This window comes from Pecten maximus, chromosome 4, assembly GCF_902652985.1.
Source record: "Pecten maximus chromosome 4, xPecMax1.1, whole genome shotgun sequence".
NCBI classification, from domain to species: domain Eukaryota; kingdom Metazoa; phylum Mollusca; class Bivalvia; order Pectinida; family Pectinidae; genus Pecten; species Pecten maximus.
The window spans coordinates 25679162-25701364 of NC_047018.1; the positions used below are offsets into that span (position 1 = coordinate 25679162).

Consider the following 22203-nt stretch of genomic DNA (forward strand, 5'->3'; position numbering starts at 1 on the left):
ATGTATACAGTATGATGCATCTCCTAACAGATGATGGTATACAGTATAATGATACATCTAACAGAAGATGGTATACAGTATAATGATACACCTAACAGATGATGGTATACAGTATAATGATACATCTCCTAACAGATGATGGTATACAGTATAATGATACATCTCCTAACAGGTGTTGTATGCTGTATAATATTTTGTATACAGTTTTACAAATTCTTTTGTCATTTATTTGAATGTTGTTCATAGAATAAAACAGATGAAACATAAAGCAGTTTTGTCTAATTTGATGGGGGATAAAAAATAATAAATCTTCATCTGGCCTAATGGTCATGAGTTGTCCCCCTTTTTATAGAGTGCTCTGAGAAGAGCCTGACATTAAGATAAAAACAAAAACAAAACAAAAAACTTGCTATAAAAATGTATACTCTGAATTTAAAAGAAAAAAAAAAAGAGAAAGAAAATGAATAACATTGATGAATATCTTTTGTAAAATTATAGCTATTCCTTTTAATAACTTATAAAAGATATCATTCTGTCACTTTACCATGCAGCACACTAGTTTCATGTCTACAGAGATCAGGGATTGCTCTATTTAGTTGAATGATAAAGTATACAACAGCTAAGATTAATGTTATTGTTGTTTGCATTCCTAATGAAATAATACTAGTTAATATTATAATTAGTTACATTTTTAGAGACAGCCATAAAGTATTACATACATTATAATGATATTCGTCAGATGTACAATAGATAACAAGCTGCATTATTGCAGATGATTTAATAAAAAACAATTTCAGATACAAGTATATATTTATAATTATTTTGTGCTAGGCCTATATGAAAAAATGTATTGATATTAAATTTAAACATGAAATGTTTCAAGGTTTTATTTTTGATTCTAAAGTTAAAATTATTATTGAAAGTTGTTACTACGATAATAAAAAAAAAAAAAAAGTCTTTAAATGCTTTTGAAGCCTTTTAGTTTTTTCAGATAAAACAAAAAAATAGAAAATCTGGCATGAGTTGATATAACAGTGTATTGTACTGATGTACAGTAGGCATCAATAATATCAAATTACCAGAATATTGTTTTGGAAAGCTTGAAAGCATAGAGCCAAAGCATAGAGCCACACAAATTAGAAAATGTCGCAAGATTTTATTAGTTAAGCCAATTCTACTCTGCGTTCTTGATTCTATGAAATAAGAAAGTATTTTGTGAATTGTCTCCCCTGATCGTGGAATCGGCCCGTGTAGGTGGCCACATCGTCGCACCGGCATCAGCAAGCATCCTTTCTACAGGCCCAAGAAGGGAAAATTTTAAGTTGATCAAACATGGATCCACAAACGTTTCTAGACATTGCCACCAAGGTCACAAAACTAAAGATGTATCCGTTTTTCGATATTGCACATTATACTTTGATGTGCATGGCGGTGAGAGAGGATATTCCACAAACCAGTTCAGGTAAGGGCAGCCACTTCACATGTACTCATTTGTCAGCTTCGTTCAATTGTTACTGTTGCTTGATAAATAATTAATGTGTTCGATTTTTCTGTGTTATATAGAATTATACTTCTGTATTTCATCAGTTGAATATAATTGAACTATCACTATATCTAAAAATAGATCGGTCAGCATGCCTAAGTAAAGCCATGATGATGCCAGTGCTGAGTTGTTCTTTTCTGATTGGTGTTGAGTTTTATCGTTAGTAGTGCAGCGAGATCATGTTATCCCGACAGAAAACGAAACTAAATCGTTTGAGTTCACAATGAACATAAAAGCAAATAATTTCTTCGGTTAATCATATATCGGTCAAAAATCCGAAGTTAATTTGTAGACTTGAAAGTGAAACCGTTATTTTGTGCATGCGATTACATTAGGGCTACTGTACAGTACTGTTCTACCCTCTAAACCAAACCCATATGTTATGGTTCCTATCAAATTATATATAGATCTGGGTCTATTCCTGATGGGTGATACCATTATCAGAGTTATGCAGGGTTAGAGATAAATAGATGAATAACAAGTGCACAAAAAGTGTTTGTTATACATATATGGTGTATGAACAAGTTAATAGTGTGATTTGCCAATCTAAAAGCATTTGGAAGAAGTCATCTATTTAAGAAATTCTTGTTTATTTGATCACTGATATGTTTGTAAAGTAACTTTTATGCACCCCTTTAATTGATATGAAGAGCTAATAGAGACATTTATGAATAATACAAAGACTTGGTAAGTAGTTGGTATAAACATCTTATATATATAAGGTCTATAATGATAGGGCTTGGGGTTGATATCGTCATATCTGCAGTACAAATGTTTTTTTGACATATGAGACTTAGGTAAACATAATGATATTCGGTCACTTGTAAGATAATAAAGCCTGACAGATGTGAGTAAATATTTGGAAGTAGGTTTATATATATGAAATGGAATATACAATAAATTAAAGAAATTTAATATTGTAAAACTGTACAGAATAAATGATCTTGACCTTCCTTTAAAGTTTAAGGTCACGGGGGTCGCCTAAATTAAATGAGTGGTTAATATAAATTTTTAAGCTGATGAAATTGCTTGTTACAAGCAAGATTAAATTATTACAAAATAACAAGAAACTGTATATATGCTACCACTCTTCTTGGAACTTAAAGATTATTTTTGCAGGTTCCTTTTATTTTATCAGTCCCGATAATGAGTGATTAAACTAATGTGTTGTCTAGAGATGATTGCATGCAATATATACCAGAGTGCCATTATAATGTCACCTGCCTTCTTGGACTCAAAGGAATTTGTTTGTACTTTATGCACCAGCTTTTGTTTATAAATACAGTCTCATGGTGCTGGCTTGACTTTGTCAGCCAGTATCTAAGAAACCAAACATTTGCCTGTGACTGGTAAATGTATCTACACCAGAGCTCTTGTCTGGTGTACATGTGTAACATTGTGATCAGTTGGGCCCTACAAGTGTAGTGGTATGTACTGAAACCATCTGTTGTTTATATGTACATCTACAGATAGAGCCAATCCTTCTCTTGTGGTACTGTCTGTAACAAAAACCTGAATAAACAGGTAATTACTTAAATAATTACATTCATTCAGGATGAAATTAGAGTTATAATATTTATATGGTACCATTTAGTAATCAGCATGTGTACTCTGATAACTGTGATTTAACCATAATCTTATAGTAACCTGCTAGGTCCACAGGCGTTTCTCAAAATTTTGTTCTTTACAGCCTACAGGAATAATCACGATTAAAAAAAAAATGCACAGGGCATGATCTACTTTCCCCTATAAACCAAACTTTTCATAATATATATTGACAACTTTTCAGATGGATTTGCTACTATTTCAGCTTAACCTACACTGAACAGTATTTGTAAATGTAAAGTTCTAATTGTGTGATTTCATGCTTTCCTTTAATAGTGTTCATGCATAGATGAAATATGAATTTGTAATAAGTATAACCCTGGTAAAATATTAGCCGGTTCTTACTAGTTTATTATAATTCATCATCCATTAGAGCTTCAGACTAATAACCAGTGACAGGTCCAAGGTTTGATCTCTAGTAAAATAAGGTTTTCATGGATGCTAAACATGATTGCAACAGTTTCAAAAAGTTTGGTTGCCATGGTAATGGAATGGGCGCCTCTGATTTAGATACCCGTATGGTCCGATTATGATGAAATTTGGTGTACATGTGTAGGCGATTCATGATACTACAAGTCTACAACTGTGACTTCCATTTCTGGATTTTAAAAAGGCTACCATTTTGTTATATTCTGATTGGTGAAAATTGTAGTTTGAGTTTCAATGAATATGGTGTTTAAGTTTGGATTACTTTGTAAAGGGCCAAGTTACTATAAACACTTGTTTTTCTTATTAAACCTTAAGTTAAAAGACATCAAGTTGTTACAAAGTGTTGGACCAGTAAACCAAACGTCCTGGTTTAGATCTCAAGTAGAATCTTCGGATACCCAAGAGGCTCTATCTGCTGTTGTTGTTTGAGGCAAACAAGATCAGTGTCTTGTAGGTTCCCAAATATGTCAAAATTAGAACATAACAACTGCTGTTTGTTACAGACTGTCTCTGGGGAATTTGAACCGGTATGTACACTAATGGTCTCATGGTAGTTCAATTTTGATATTAATTAATTAAATTTGGTTTGGAACCAGTTATTTGCTTCATAATTAGTGGTGTAACGATTCACCGATGCTTCAATGTATTGGATCGCAGTGTGGTGTATCAATGCATTGTTTATCCTTGATTTGTATTGCGATATTTGAAAATTTGTAATGATCTCCCTTGACCAACGTTAGCTTATGTTTTGTAGTAAACAGCATGGCTGACAAGGCCGTTCCAGCAGTTTATAAAGCTGCCTGCTGGAGTTCTTTCGAATCCAAATTATCTAAATTCAAGGACGCTTTGTGGCGAAAACGGACAAAATATATGTTTTTTGTAACGAATGTAGACAAAGACTTAAATATTCCAGAAATACCACAAACACAAATATGACTACTGTACGATGGAATACCTGATATCTGATAAGTCATCAGCTTCTCATATATTATCATATCTTGATCACTGTATTGCGATACAAATCATATCGCTACCCACCTTGCAATACAGAGCTCTATTCATATATATATATTGCCCACAAAAAAATTACGAATGCTCAAGCTCATATTTAATCCATTAAAGTATTAAAAACCTTCATTTTAAATTCAAAAGGTCGAAGTTTTTCACTTGTAATCACATCTTGAACTAAGAGTCTGAGATAGCAATTTCAATGAACCACTAAGTCCTGAACACTGCTGTTGAATTACATTTGTACCCATAATTATCATACTAATTGCTTTATAATATTACCATGTGTACTACATGTGTGCAAACTAATATAGACTTGTATTTCAAGTGATCTGCTGCCTGGTATTACTATTATTATCCAGAAAAGATGGATTTTGGTTGGAATAGGTAAACATTGTGAACATCCTCGTGTGGTATTTTGAAGACTACCAGATGGTGAAGTTCGGGTGATTTTATTACTTTATCTTTCTTTAATGGGTCAGCCTCTGGAAATTATCTGAACAATGTGGAACATCCTTTCAATAATCCAGCTAACTCATCTGCTGTTATTGATAAGGTTACCAGATAAATCAGACATCACTCAGATTATTGACAGCTCCATAATGACTGTTAGGAGCCTACACATGTGATACAGGCTGCTCAGTGTTCAATACACCACAAGCTATTGGATTTTGATGGAAATTAGTACCAGTGACAGCATGAAGGCTTTATAGATCAATAACATCTCAGATCAGTTAGATAATCAACATTTCTGTTAGCATTTGATGGAGTTCAATTAGCCTTTTGAGTTAATTCATTTTCACTGTAAATGTTTTGTTAGAAATTTGAGTGGAGATCAATACTCTGACATTATTATTTTATAGGTACTAGGGACGGATGCTTTACTATTGTATTGATTTAGGGGATCAAATTGACTGGTTGTTGGTCGCATTAAACTGTGTCATTATAATAGTGTAAAAATGCTTGGGGCCATTACAAAACAGAGTTATATACAAGGGGCCATTATATACAGGTGGTTGTTAGGAAAAGGGGGCCTGTATAGTGCTGGCCTTACTAAAATGTATTAACTTGAGGCAGGTGAAAACCAAGTGGTTGAAACATTTATAGATCTAAGATGTCTCATGGATGACAATCTTTGGTGTTGTCAACTTCTAGTATGGTACATATGTAGATATAAACCGATTATTTAATATTAGTGTCTTCAGTGAAAACAATTGCAGGCAAACCTGTCTATAAAGGCCACCCACAGAAAAGTGTCAAGTTAATGTTGTACTAATTATAATATACCAAAAACAGGTATCCCGTATAGACAGGTTTTTTTGTTGGATATCACAAGTGAGGCTTATATTCTTGTATTCTTTTACGAGTGTGCAACTTGAGTGAAACATGTTTGTGGTTATATGTAATTAGTAAAGAACTGTTTAATTTTCTGTTTGTTTCATTTTTTCTTCACAGCAAGTTCCTCAAAATACTTACGTTCCCTGGCCAGTATCCATTTGAAAAGCTTCTTATTCTTTCTGATATGTCTATATACTCTTCAGATTGGTTGATTTTCTACAACTTGCGTTACATGTTTTTATCTGTGTTTGTCTGCAACTGCAATAAAAGCTAATGTTTTTTTCTTGTTTGATATTTCTGTAATGTAATGCAAAATACATATTCTTGAGGATAACTAGATAAGATATATATATATTTGTTTTAAATGATCCCACTATCTTTGAATAAGTCAGTAAAGTTTGACTATAAATTAATTGAGTGTACTGAAATTGTAAAAATGTGTTAATTTCCACATTTTCCTCAAGTCAACCATTATTGGAAATTTAAATAAGGATTTCGGAATCTTGTGAAGTAAACTAACGAGTGCAGTAAAAATAATAACTTCAGTTGAATACAAAAAAAAAAATGATGTTCTTTCAGGGTCACCATTTTCCAGAAAACATCCATTATCATGTTGGCTGTCCAGTATGCTGCTCTGTTTTGGAGGCAGTATCATCGCCAATATGTTACTAGGGGAGAGTATGCTGTCACCATTCAAAGACCACCGTAGCATCCTCACAGCAACGGCTGTCTGGTAAGTCGCAGTTGAAGGTTTTACAAGTGCTGTATTGGTTCTTACTTTTGAATTCAGATTACCATTTCTTTAGTCGTACAAACTGTTTCTTGTATTCTTTGCAGAATGAGAGTGTTCATTAGAGGTTGTTAACCATAATTTGATAAGGAGAACACGACATCAAGACATCTATTATAGGTCTTTCAAATATTGTTAGTCTGTCCCCTCCAAATCTTTTCAGCTGACTGAACATCAAAGTGAATAGGAAATTTTTATAAAGGTTTATTTTCCCCTGGCATAAAATTGGATTTTGAATTTCTGATTTTAAGCTGGTTTCAATTAATTTCCTTAATACCAGTCATTTTAGAAATTTGACTATCAGTCCCACCAACACAAGTACTACTTCATTTTGAACTTAGGTCCATCTTTGCGTTACTTTGCACCTTTCCTGGAGAACTTCTCCAATAACTAGCACATCAATTTGTAAAATTTTGAATGTGTGGGACTCTCATGATGACTGTGTTGTAGGTTAAGGTTTCCTGATCTGCCCTCTAGACACAAAGTTGTCTTTTGCCCCTTTATATACATCTTGTAATAGGCCCTTTTTGTTCATATTGATAGCAGAGTTTGTCCAGAGGTGGGAATTCGATTACATACAGTGCTTCGCCTTGTTGGAATCAAATAAGCAATTAAGTAATGTAATAATGACATATTGCATTCTCCTGCTCATTAATTTTCCCGGAGGATGAGTCATTGGTACATGGTAGTGTGATAAATATATGTTTTTGATAAAAAAGGTAGCTATACTCTTCTCCCCGTTACTGGAGAAAACACTGGTTGTATATAATTATTTTTTTGTAGGCTATAAAGACCCTATTTCCATAAAGATGATGTTATACCAAAGCTTAAATCCTACTACTTTGTGTGTTGTCTTGCCATCAAAACAAATATTACTATCTCTTCAAGAAGTCTGAATTTCCTCTTGACAATCCATTGCCTGTTGATGGGAAATCTGATGGCTCGGAGAGTCTTTAGCAGCAACTAGCAATTTGCTGATTCTGACCTGGGTCCAGGGTTGTCACTTCAACATATTTCTAAATATTGCAGTCTGCATGGACTGCCTGCCTATTCAGATTAATGTTTAATGCAGTGCATTGATATTTCTCTGACATCTTTCCTAGTTATTTCCCACCAAGGAAAGTTAGCCGTGAATATGCATACAGGTGTCATCTGTTCGGAATATTTCTGGAGCATATCCCTAAAAATAACCTCACAAAACTTCCTACAGACATCAATCAAGTTATCTAATAGTGCCTTTTGCTATGGAGGAGTATTCAGCTTCAATATTTTGATGGCTGGAAAACAAATCCACATTGTTCATGATAACTTCAAAACTTTATACCTTTATGCATTAATCAAGTGGTCTAGTAATGCCTTTTGCTAGGGTGAGTTTTCAGCTTAGCTAATTATTTGGTTTCCTTGGAAATAGTCAGATTCACTGATTCTGCTCTTTTGAGAACACATCTCCAAAACTTCAATAAACTTTATTCACACACCAATGGAGCTGTTAATTGCTGTACATATAATGTTACCCTTGTCTGTAACCTCATGTCAGGTCCGGTTGTGCCCTGGGGCATCCCATCCCATCCCATCCTATCCCATCCTGTCTGATGCAATGTAACTAGCTAATCTCAGGAACTGCTTCATGATACAATCCTCACCAAACTACGTATGTTTCGGGGTGTCAAGTGGCAGCAGGGGCATCTATGTCTTACAGACAATTTGTAGTCTCTATTGATGTCAAAATCTTGATCATTGCCCGAGTCTGTTGTAATATTGACCAAATGATGACCTAAACAGGAAATGCTAAAATTTCTCGAAAAAGTTTTTATAAAAGGTGTCCAAGTGATTCTGACTATTAACCTCGACAGTAACCAAAAGTAAATTGAGGTCAGATTATCAGAATTCTTCAGACTGCTAAGTTGATACACTTCAGCACATCACTATTGGCTGGGGTATTGATTCAGAAAGAGTGCCACATTCATTTGGCAGGGTATAGAGGTTAAATGAGAACTGGTGGCTCATCCCCAAATCAACACAATTAAGTGTGGTATCCATTCATCTTCATGACTGGCTGTCAACTTGTTCTGACTTTAGCTGATTAACACTTCTGGGTCAAAGAGCTGGGAAAGGAATCATGCTTGTATGGGTTCCATTGTAAATTTAATGAGCTATAGTCATATTTTAAATTATTTGGTGCTGAAAATGAAAGCGCCAAATTTGACATACCAAACTGCAACGTCAGTATTAAAATGCTGAATATTCAGAATATATCCGTATCTAGCTTGGTAATGTGGTTTTACTTCCATGAAAACATCAGGATTTTTTTTATCAGCATGTTTGCATGAAATCCATGTTTTTTCGTTCTTCAATAAAGATATGGTTCATAAAATGTGTGTAAATAATGTTTGTACTGTAAACATGAACGCTGCTTCTACTGATGCTGAGGTAATTTCACATGGTTTTGATTAATTCTATTTCTAACTAGAGCAAGCATAACAATACAAGTGTTCTGACTCTTGTACAGTCTATATTAATTACTGTATATGAATAGATATGTGAGAAATGATTCATTGAATGTGTTTTATACAAAAGGGGGCTGGTCAATTGTATGGGTCACAGTAGATCTCTCGGCCTGAACTGCCATGTCCTCAAAAGCAATTGCCACATATTTTAAACCTACAGCAGGCCTATGTATTGGAGAGTTAGAGATGGTGTACAAGGATAAAAACATTGATAAAACCTCATGACCCATGGGAAATTACAACATTTGATCTCCTGCTCAGAAGGAAGAAATTGGTGCACGGACATCAGAATACATCAAAATTTGATACAGTGGTTGATAGAAATGCCAAATTTAGACACACAAAAATAAAACCACCTTATTTTGATGAAAAAGATGCTATTACCAAAATATCCCATATTTACAGTATATGTTCGAGCTTACAGGTGTGCTCTTTGTGCAGACAAATATCCCAAAGCTGGCACGTTGTATGATGAGATGTACTTCCTGAATTGATGTGCCAAATATAGAGATTTTCATGTTTAATAATTTAATTAATGCAGGAGGAATAATTTAATTAATTCAGGATGAATAATGATTTAAAAATGTTCAGACGTAGGCATGATGTTACCGTGTAAAAATTGCTGTGAACAGGAAGTGGGCAAGTTACATCATAAGCTAAATGGAAACTTGTATTTTTTAAAAGATTAGAAATAATGATGAAAAGTTACCAGGTATATGATGAAAAGTTGGATAAGTACACCACTCACCACAGGAATGTCTGTAATGATGTTGATCGTGTTAGAATTCATGTATAAAACAGGCTGTCCGACACACTAGTAGGTATACACACAACCTTGCAGCCTATAGGTTAGTAGAATGTCAGGTTGACTTTGGAGATCTTGGGCTGCATCTGTTTTTAATCATGCTGCAGTTATGGAACAGGAATTGGTCTGATTTATTGAAACACTGCAAGCCAAAAATAATACTATTTTACCTTTTTAGGTACAGCCGATTTGTATTAATTTGCATGGGTTGGTATTTTCATTCTACTTCCAATATAGCAGCTCTTTGGTTGGTTTATGGTCCTGGAATGAAAATAAATCCTGGTTCACAGTTGAGGTACTGTTTGTCATGTGTTTTCGAGTGTTTAAGTTTTCTATGTTATGTGTTAATGTATAGGACGCCAAAAACATGAAAGTTACAGAGGTTTTACATAATAAGCACATGTATACATAGTGATATCAGGATGTATGAACTTCCTATTAACTCAAGTTGATGTATTTCCCAGTGGTGAACTCCACAAAGTGCCATAATTTCTCTTACATGTAAAACTAATATAGATTTACTACTTTGAATTCAATGATGTTACCTACAGCTAATCAGCTTTAGTGAAATGTTTCCAGATAATTCGAAGCATGTAGATTTTTTTTTCATAGTTTGGTATACATAATAAGTTCGTTATATTTGCATACCTGTAATATTTTCTTGTAGGCGCATACTGTGATGATGTAAAGTTTCTGCCAACTTTGTCTGATAATTTATAATTAGTATTAATTAAATCTGTATATGAAACCTGATGGATCATTTATAATGTTGGAATTTTGTGAGCATAATTGAGTACACAGAATTATGATATCATTTATAAATTGGTAATACAAATGTTCATGTATATGTACTGAGCAGGATTGGATGTCATATAAGATCTGTATAGTACTGGTAGACAGAATTTTGGTTGTGTCAGAATAATGGGTTTGGGTTGTTTCATTTCCAGTAAGAAAAGGTCAACAAGATAATATTTTCCCTTAGCCAATATACTAATCTATGTATACAAATAGCTCATCTTATTTGTATATGATATTACATTCTGTGGTTAGGAGCCACTTGTAATCTTCTTGTGAAGGAAAGTAAATTTGTTAACCTGTGATTACTAGGCTGACCTGAAGGTCTATCTGATCTTGATGATAAGGTTATGTCCTAAGTTGATGTCCAGCTGTCTGTATAGCCGAAATTTTCTCTGGCCTTACACCAGATTATATACAGTTTGACCGACAGATACCAGACCTCTGTCCATCAAATTGTCTGATGTCTGGTGGAAGGCCAGCTCGGTATGTTTCCAATCCTTGTGACTAGGGCCCACTCCATATCTAAATGAGTACCTACCGGTATATGTCCTTCACCTGTCTGTTCACAGCAATTCCATCTCTATCCTTAGTTAACATTCTAGTACTTCCTAAATCATTGTTAGAGGTCAAGGTCACTCAGTATATATTTTAGATGTAACTAGAGCTTTCAAATAAGATGTCAAAGAGGTCAAGGTCAATATTACTCTATCAAAGATCCTTTTGACAGATGACTTGTAATTTCTGAAAATAAATAACCTTTCAAGCTGCCTCAATAAAACAGCACATCACAATGTGTAATTTATTGATACTGGTAGTACATGTACATGTAATTCAAACGACAGTATAAGATGTATACATGCATTAAAATGCTGAATATGCATGTATATGCCTCAAACCATAGTGCACGCATGTATGAAGTCCTTGTCGTGTGTTTACTGCACTAGTATCTGGGACAAGGACTGTACACATATACCATGTCTACCAGTATATAGCTGACACCTACCAGGTATATATATTGTCAGCTGTGAAGTTGTTCCGACTAGACACGTGCACTGCAGAGATATAAAGGATATAAATCATTGATGTTGACTGTAAATACTGCCAGAGAAAGCTACAGCTTTACATGGAGACTTACCAAAATGTTTTTTCTTACCTAATGTTTTCACAGTTTATAGTTAGTATCACTGTATCATAGGTCAAGTCCTCAGGGTCTCTAGAAGGTCAAGGTTACCACATTTTAATTTGAAATTTCTTGTTCATCTTGAGATGGTGATTGTTTTGTTCTGTAGGATAGGACAACGATTTGACAACATTCAAGGTTCGCGTTGAAGCCGTCCTCATGGCCTTTTGAAGCATAGAAAATTGAAAGGACGCCATTTTTTTCTGGAAGCTCCATTCAAATTCACAGCGACCCCATTTATCTGAAAAGGACCCCATTTATGAAATGCCCAGTACAACCCCTGTCATCATTGCATAGATCTGTCAGGGCCATGGCTGACCATTTTGACTGCATGAAGAAAACATTAATCTACCTTAATGTACAAGGTTGACTGACTAAGACATGTCAGGTTTTTAGGTCACCTGAGACAAAGTCACAAGTGACCTATTACGACCACCTCTTGTCCATCTGACCTCTTATCCATAGCTGTTTATCATGCACTGTCCATCAGTAAACAATTACCATTTTCTGATTCTTTTCAGAAACCCCTTAACTAGTTTCAATCAAATTATTTTGGAACCTTCCATGGCCAAAGAAACACTGATTGTGAATAATATGCATGAACAACCCCCCCATCTGGCCTCTTTTGAGGTGAAAGACCAGAAATTGTTAGATTGGCTAAAAGTAAAAAAAGCAAATCTATGTCATAACATCCAGATAAGCTGAAATTGATAGATGGAAGGGTATTTTGGTGCTTTCAGGGATAACTCTGGCTCTTAAAACATATGGGAGATTTTATGAGATTAGCAAAATTCCTATGAGATTTGTCTGTATAAAGAGGTACAATTTTGAATTTTTAATGAGATTTTTTTTGAAAAACATGGGTAAAAATCCCCAAATCTCTGCCCAAAGTGATCCCTGTGCTTTCATTATTTTCGGGGCTTCACAATTGCCCCTTGGGAGGGGTTGAAATTTACTATAGTTTATATAAGAAAATGTTACTTTTTGGTATATTCGGTTCTTTTCATTTAGAAAAACACAGAGTTCAACTCTGAATGGAGTCATAAAATTGACCCTGGATCAAATTGTCTTAAATTTTAACAATTCTACCAGACATGCTACATTTGTGCAATCAAAAGCTCATTAACTTTGAATTTTAATACTAGATAATTCATATTAAAGGCAGTTTTATTGTTTTCTGACAATATGCAGCTGGAGAGTAAGGTGTGGTCATGTTCTTAACAAGTTCATTTTATAATCATATCAAAACATCAGAGGTGGATAGGATGTACTAGACATCTTGTTATGTATACCAGATAGTTTCCACATATCAGGTCAAAACAAAAACATTTTGTCTGCAGGTATAGAACTCAACTCCGGTGACCATTAGGCCCACTGGCCTTTTATAATTATCTCTAGATCTTTGCATCAAACTGCCATTTTCAAAATCTACATGAACACATTTACACTACAGCATGATTATCTGTTGGGGCAACACAGACTTAACTTGTACTGGTTTGGATAACAGCATGATCAAAAGTCACAAGCTAAAAATTAACAATGTTAACACACTCCTTGTCATGTCTATTTGGATCAAAGAAAAAAAGTTAATCTTCTTTTTACCTTTTGGTGCATGAAATGTTAATAGCAAACTGTTTTTTTACCTTTTGGTGCATGAAATGTTAATAGCAAACTGTTTAACAAATTACAGAAAATTCATTTCACAAAGATTTCATTGAATCAATCAATGGGTATTGGGCAACAGGCAAAAGCCTATATAAGCCCTCTCCCTACAGAACATTGATTTTAGTTGAAACAATGTCAGGATTTCGTCAAGGTATGAATTTGATGTTGAAGTGCTATTAGTCCCTAATGAAAAGTCCTATTATACAGTTTCCAATTGGATAATGTTGTGTCCTGCAGTTTAGTGCAATGTGTTTCTTTTTATAACAAGATTTAGAGTGGGTAGATCTAGATTTATTTACAAAATTAGTGTAAATTTGGTGTGTTTCCTGATGATGTTTCTCTTTTATTTCAGGTACCTGATCTTCTATTCACCATTTGACATTGTCTACAAGATTGGACGGTTCCTCCCCTGTAAGTTAGTAGTGGCAGCATTGAAGGAATGTCAAAGAGCACACAAAGTCTACCATGCTGTCATCCATACTGCCAAGCTTTACCCGAATGCCTACTTTATAATCATTATCATAGGAACCGTCAAAGGTGAGTAAGATCTTAGTCAAATAAGGAACATCAGAGGTGGGTAGAATCTTAGTCATTGTTATAGAAAACATCATCAAATGTGGATAGGATCTTAGTCATTGTTATAGGAACAATCAAATGTGGATAGGATCTTAGTCATTGTTATAGGAAACATCAAAGGTGGATATAATCTTAGTCATTGTTATAGGAAACATCAAAGGTGGATATAATCTTAGTCATTGTTATAGGAACAAGTAAAGGTGGATAGGATCTTAGTCATTGTTATAGGAACAAGTAAAGGTGGATAGGATCTTAGTCATTGTTATAGGAACAATCAAATGTGGATGGGATCTTACATTTAGTCATTGTTATAGGAAACATCAAAGGTGGATAGGATCTTAAGTCATTGTAATAGGAAACTTACATAAAACAATTAAACCAATGTAGTGGACACCTCTTGGACCTTATCACCTGTAATTTTTCATTTCAAGAAAGATATGATTTTGTAACATTCTGATACAGGTGCTGGAAGTGGTTTTATGAAGAACTTTGAACGGCTGGTGCGAGGTTTGTGGATCCCAGGTACCAATGAACTTTTGCAACCATCTTTGTAAGTATACAATTATATTCGTTACATTAAATTCCAGATGCTAGAATTCACTGGAATAAGATCTTCTTAATTTTGTGTTGATAGTTTTTAAGTAAAGAATTGTAGGTAAACTTTATGCTATCCATTATACTATTTACTTATCAAGTCAAAAATAGTTTAGGTTTCTTTTTCACTAAAACTCGCTCGAATACTTCGATTTGTCTCGATGATGTTAGCATTACAAATCAGGATATTTAATCCATAATGTTACTGAAAAGAATAAGAGAGTACTTGTCGTGTCAATTCATCTCTGAATAATTTCAAATTATTTTCCTTTAATATAAAAACACAGAGAGAAGAAAACATAAGTTTTACAGGCAAAGACCAGGTTTGCCTGAACTTTTTGAAGTTTTAGTCTTCTTTAAACCTTTAATGAACCCTATGGAAAACACAAGTTAAATATTAAAATGCTCTGTGTTTCACTAGTTAAAGTATGCAGTATATAATGTTTAAACTCAAAGCTGTACAGACAGATTTCATGAAATGTTAATTATGATAAGTTATAATCCAATGTTGTTAATGCTGTCCTATTATTTACATTGCAGCGTCACCAAAGCTTGTATTGTGGCATCATCTGTATTCCTGCTTGAGCGACTCAACTACATCACCGCGCCTCATCCTCTTATCTACTTTGGCATCGTCATCTTCTTTGTGTACTTCAAACTCTCCGCACTGCTACTAGGCATTCACGATCCGTTTGCACCATTTGAGAATCTCTTCTGTGCCATTTTCATGGGAGGTATGTGGGATGCGATGAGGAGGGCTGTTACATCTGAGAAGAAAGAGGAAGACAAAGAAAACAAGAATGACATCCCAGTGAAGAGCAAAGAGGACAAGAAAAAGGATTAAGCTCTGTCATTAATAATAATAAATATAGGGTTATCAATTAAGAAACTAGAGCTGACTAAATGATTTCCTAATATGGAGTTTGTCCAAAAAAATGGGCCTGCAAAAGGGACTTAGTCAATTGATACGGGGGAAATACAGATATTGCATTTTGTGGAATGCAGTATACTGTCTTGAGGTAAAAGACATTACGTTGTCATACCTTTCTCATCTGCGAAATTTCTATCAAAATCCTTGCATTTATTTTCCACAAGGGTGATCACAGATTGAGAAGAAATACAGCATTATCCTCAGAGATAGAAGGGTTCCCTCGTAGGTGCTCCCTTTTGTAATGAAGGAATTTTCTAAAGCTTATGTCATTAATGATACTGTAAAATATTTATACATTCTGTTGATATTAGACTGGAGCTTTTCAATTGAATAATTTATATAAATGAAAAATATACATGTACTAGTAATCTTTTTGTTTTGAGAAATTTGAAAGTTTTCACATAATGACAATTACAATATCTGATTAAATATACTGCTTAATATTTACATGTTTTGTTTATTTTTACTTTCTCACGTGAATGTGAAAAATTCTGATTTTTTGCTGAACATATATATGGAAACAACTAGATCTGATGAAAGTCACAATTATAAACTGGTAGAAATTAACTTTATCAAATTCAGTATAATAACCGAAACCAGTTTCTACATTTTTGAAAATCAAAAACTTGTAATTGTATATATATACTGGTACATGTACTATACATTTTAGCTGCCATAGTTCCCATTAGGGTGTAATTATTTATCAACTCGATAATCAAATAAATATATATTTTTTTATTATTGACTCACCAAAGATTTCTACAATCGATGTGTGGCTTCAGGAACTTAACTATCAAGCATGAATACCTACCTAATGTATAATGCTGAGGCGGTTACCATAGTCAGCAAGTCCTGAAGCGGTTTTCCTTATTAGAAAGATCTGAGGCAGTTACATTTCATCTTATTTTTATGAACACAATTTGAGACTATTATGTCTGATCTTTAGTTATCAAAGATAGATATATATATATCTGATCTTGATGTTACTAGAAAGCTCTGAGGTTATTATATCTTACCTTATTGATATTGATAAGATCCAAGACTGTTATGTCTAGTAATTATTACTGAATTCTGAGACATTATGTCTGATATTATGGGCTGTAATGTCCAAATTTCAATTGAGGATATTGTAGCAAAAGAACCCACATGTCAAACGTTATTAGAAACTTTTAAATCCATACTGTATATTCCCCGGTTTTAAAGTAATACACTAGGCATAAAACATTCCCAAACATCCCGTAGCTTACCCCTCACCTTGTGTAGATGGGAGTCTGGTATAGTAATGTGTGCTGAACGAATTTTGTCTGTACCATTGTCACTTCTATAGCAATATGATGTCAACTTAGCTTTTTAAAATGGGTGCCAGCAAGGAAAAACTGTTCATGTATCAACATTAGTTATAAGTGGAAATCATGGCTTTTTTGTTATATATAGCAAACATTCTACTGATAGGAGGCGTAGTGAAGCAATAAGTTTTCAGTATCTGCCATACCTATTTGGACTAGTTTTATGTCAGAATGGAGTACAGGAATTGACAATGTCAATTCAATAAACGTCTTTGCATTCACATAATATTTTGTGTCAGTGAAGCATTTCTTTTGCAATAGATATTGTTTTGGTGTCTTGAGTCTTTCTCAGAACTAATATTTTCAGGTTTTAGATCGATTTCATGATTTACTTAAGCAGATTGTATATAGTACTGACATAATTTGTTAGGGTGTGTAGTTGGTTTGAGTGACAGGTATACATGTTGTCTGGTGTATACAATTAATACTGTGTAAGTGTTTTTAATGAAAGAATGTTGAATGTGTTTTGGTGTTAAGCGTCTCACCCTTATTTAGTTTCTTTACTGCACTACCTTCGGGCAACAGTATCACAAAATTACCGCTAAATTGCGGTAATTCAAATTTTTATTTTATTTTCAAATATTAAATATTGTCTCGTGCTTGAAGTCATTATTTTCTATATATACTGTAAATCTTTAACTATTTACCAGTATATCAATGAACTTCTGATGAAACGGCCCATCTAACAGATCAGATTAAGGGAATTAATAATATTCTGAAGTAAGTAGTTCAGTATATATTTTAGAGTCATATGAATCATACAGAATCTTGGGATCGGTCCATTTCCAAACTGTAGATAATTAATTGGAGTTTATTTACTTTCCAAAAGCTAAAAAAAAAAAAGGAGAAAAATAACTTTGATAAGTGCTTTGGATCCTCAAATTTTTGCAGATGTACATATGTCATCTAGTTTGTGTGAAACACAGACTGAACTTTTCAGATTGAGTTATAGTGATTTTCATGTATAATCTTTTGTACTTTTTCATCCACAGATATATTTTCATCTAGTATGAAGGATTATTTTTATTATTATTTTGCAGTGAACATTTATTTACATATATAATCATTTGGCAGACATATTCAAGTTAGTATTTCCTTCCCTTTTTAGTTATTTTCCTTATGTAATTTCTTTTTGTGCAATTTTGTATGATTTATAAAATTGTTTGCCATATATTTGTATGTTGTAATTATTTCATAGAATCTAGTCATGCATTGATGATTTTAATTTCTGTTAATTTTACAAAAAATTATTACGTTTTAGTCAGTATGTAAAAATACATTCTCATCTGTGAAAACCTTTGTATATGTTATGAGTGTGAAAGCCAATGCAAAAAAAAAAAAAACTAAAAAAACTCAAAACATGTATTGTGTTTAATATCAGAACTGCAATTAATCCAACTCATTTACTTAATTTCTTAAAATGCTGGTGAGAACAGTTGCCTCTCTCCCCTTTCTTTTTGTCTTTGTTACTCAACATTTTTTCAACTTGTAAGAAATTTCTACAATAATAATCAGGTGTCATTCAAAAATTGTTGAATCTTCTGTCAGGTCAGAAGATAAAATGTTTTGTTTTGCCGGTGCCTTTTTTTTATACGATTCATCAAGAACTGATAGCCATAAACGGCATTGATCAGAATTATAATGTTGATGATCAAGAGCGCTGTTTAATGTTGATCAGTACTGTTTAATCTGAACAGTGTTGATCATGGTTGATGACCCTATTGACCCTCTGTAGTGCTAATGACCCTGATGTAGATACACGTGCTGATGGCAGACTCTAAGTAGAGTTGACCATGGCTTATGGTCGCATATTGTATTGTTGATTTGATGACCCTATGTAGAGTTGATCATGGCTGATGATCCTGAATAGTATTGATGGCCTTAATTAGTGTTGATCTTGTTGATGACCCTACATAGTGATGATCTTGAAGATAACTGTTATGTTGATCAGAGTGGATGATCCTAAATAGAGTTGATCTTGTTGATGACCCTACATAGTGATGATCTTGAAGATAACTGTTATGTTGATCAGAGTGGATGATCCTAAATAGAGTTGATGTTGCTGATGACCCTACATAGTGATGATCAGGACTAATGACCCTACGTAGTGTCAGTATTGGTTGAAAGTCATATGTAGCATTGATCATGACTAATGGCCCTAAATGCTGTTGAAAGTCATATGTAGCATTGATCATGACTAATGGCCCTAAATGCTGTTGAAAGGATGTAGTGTTTGATCAAGATGAATAGTCCTACATAGTGTTGATCACAGCCAACAGCCCTACATAGTGTTGATCAACGTAAACAGCTCTTCATTGTGTTGATAATGGTCAGTAGCCCTATATAGTGTTCATCATGGTAAACAGCCCTACATAGTGTTGATCATGGTGAATAGCCCTAAATAGTGTTGGTCATGGTCAATATCCCTAAATAGTGTTGGTCATCGTCAATAGCCCTACATAGTGTTGATCTTGGTAAACAGCTCTTCATTGTGTTGATCATGGTCAATAGCCCTACATAGTGTTTATTATGGCTAGTGACTCTTCATATTGTTGATTTCAGCTGATATTCTTTGTGATGTTGATATATGTATATGTACTGTAGTGTTTATTAGCACTAATGGTCTTTTGTCATGTTTATTTTAGTAGAAAACCCCTGTGAAGCGTTGATTGTTACTTGTAGGTATGTCTTTTACAGTTGTATTCTGTTTGTTTAGTAAACCTGACTGCATGTGTGTACCAGAGTAAATAATTAGACTGAAAAAGATGCGTGTCTATTTTCCCTGATGGTCAAGTTTATTCTGGAAAGTTTGTTGTGTACATCATGAAATTCCTCTCAATAAACAAGAGATAAAAAACGGAGATTGATTCTTGTTTTATTTCTATGAATTCTTTATAGACATAGTTCATCTTAACTTGAACTTGCCAAATACGTTCAGGTTATCTAAGTGAGAAATATCAACATTTTACCTATAGGATAGGTCTGTAGGGGTATCTATTGGAATATTACCACCATACACAAGGAAACTAATGGAAGGGAGGTAACCCTGTGATACTTAAATTGTAATGACCTGATTCATCATGATCCATCAAGTACTTAGCAATATCTGTACTTTATAACAGCAATTCTAATTGGCTTAAATAATAAAGTGATCATGGGCTATGAATTATACCATGTTAAATCACAATCAACCTAACCGTTCCTGAGGAATATTAATTGATATAATGTAATTAAAAAAAATTAGCCTATGTACACTGACAACATATAAAGATAACTAATATCACTTAGATCTAGAGATATATTTAAAATTAAATTCACTATTGAAATCGTGATATCTATTAGAATTCAATCTATCTGAACAACTTGTCATATTGTCAAATTAAGAGGTAGTTTCATTTATTGGAGATATTCCTTTAAAATAAACATGATGTCCATGAGCACAAGATCACATAGACTGACCTGTGAAAGATGGAAGCAGTTGGGACCTCCATGCTCGGGTCAGTGACAGTACACTACCATCACGAAGTAAAGTGTGTAGATGGGGCTCTTAGAAGATCCAGCTTGTACCCTGTGTGGTGGCAATGGAACAATGGCACATATCTGATCCGGCAGGGAAGATACCGATGGCAAAACAACCAGGTTCTGACTGTCTTAGCCAACATTCTGGAGAAAGAGCGACAGTGGAAAACGCCAGTGTGAGAACACTAATAACCTACTAATATACAGTCTGTGAGAGCTGGAAAGAAGGGACACTCTACTGCCACAATGTGTCACATGAATATACTCAGCCAAACAACAACCTAGCAGATGAGATCAGACCTCAACAAACATCTTATCCTTTTTACTGATGTGCATACATTCAGACCAGACATTGTGATATGGTCACAGCAGTGCTGAAAGATCATCTTTGTAGAACTGACTGCCATGGGAAGAAGGATGCGAAGAGGCACATGAACAGAAAACTGCCCAATACTAAGAGCTTGCAGAAGTGTAGAGGTGATAGAGGGGATGGATCACTTGGCTGTTCTCGGTAGAGGTTGGTGCCAGAGGGTTCCATGCACAGTCAGCTTGGAAGCTGTTACAGAAAGTACATAGTTATACTGACTAGTGCAAAAAGGAAGGCAGCTATCAACAATAGGCCTTAACGGGCACCTGAATTATAATACATACAAGGATAGATGATGTTTTGCTTTTAAACCAACATTTAACACATCTCAGCCATGTAACCTTGAAAGTAGGTCAAGGTCATTGATTTGAACAAACATGGTAGCCCTTCATCCTAGCCTGCTACTGGCCCAATATCATGACTCCGAGCCTTTTGGTTTATTGAGAATTAAAGAAGTTGGAAATGTATAAATTGCTGAACAATGGAGGATTGACATTGGAGAACGGATGACGCATGACAACTGAAAAAATGCGATTGCAGTAGGTCACTTGAGACTTTGTCTTGGTTGACCTAAAACATAGCAGAGAAGGCAAAGAGGCATCGTGCTGGCTATGGTGCAGAAGAGATGAGCCAAACTAGAGAAGAAAACAACATTGCTCACTTGCTAACCTGAGAGGATGTCACTGAATGGGGGTTGAAACAATGGTTGGAAATAAATCCATCTGATGACGCTGTCAACAGAAGTCTCTAGCGCTTAATTACGCACACCTGCTTGACCACAATTACACAATGGAACCTCCTCCCGGTAGCAGCAGTACAGTGTGCACCACACTAAAGGGCTTCAAGGCACACATACCACACTCAGTCCTTGAACCCCTTCTAAACAAACTAGTTCAAACAAGTTTTTTTTTATCCTTTTAACCATACTAAAAAAAAATCTCTCTTTTTAATAGCGCCCCTGTGCACCCAACACCCAAACACACTCCACATAATCGTCATTATTGACGGAAGGGAGTAATTATAAGAAAAGAAGAAAGTAGTCAACTGAGGTTGGGTTCATAAACAGTAGAGAAATCTGTAAGTTCATATTGAATAATTATCTTCAATACTTTAATTTGTGACACATATCTTCTAAGTGGAACATTACATATTAACTTGGCTAAGTAAATTGCTCAAGATTTACCCGCCCTATATAAAAACCA

The 22203-nt window shown here is 34.4% G+C and overlaps 1 protein-coding gene across 1 annotated transcript; it reads left to right on the forward strand.

The window, feature by feature from the left end:
• Nucleotides 1-1234: 1234 nt before the first annotated feature.
• On the forward strand, nucleotides 1235-19976 carry LOC117325614 (trimeric intracellular cation channel type 1B.1-like). Its single transcript, XM_033881963.1, has 5 exons — nucleotides 1235-1462; nucleotides 6503-6656; nucleotides 14021-14205; nucleotides 14707-14794; nucleotides 15379-19976. Exons 1-5 carry the CDS (start codon nucleotides 1333-1335, stop codon nucleotides 15680-15682), a joined length of 861 nt encoding a protein of 286 aa, XP_033737854.1. The 5' UTR covers nucleotides 1235-1332; the 3' UTR covers nucleotides 15683-19976.
• The last annotated feature ends 2227 nt before the right edge of the window (nucleotides 19977-22203 follow it).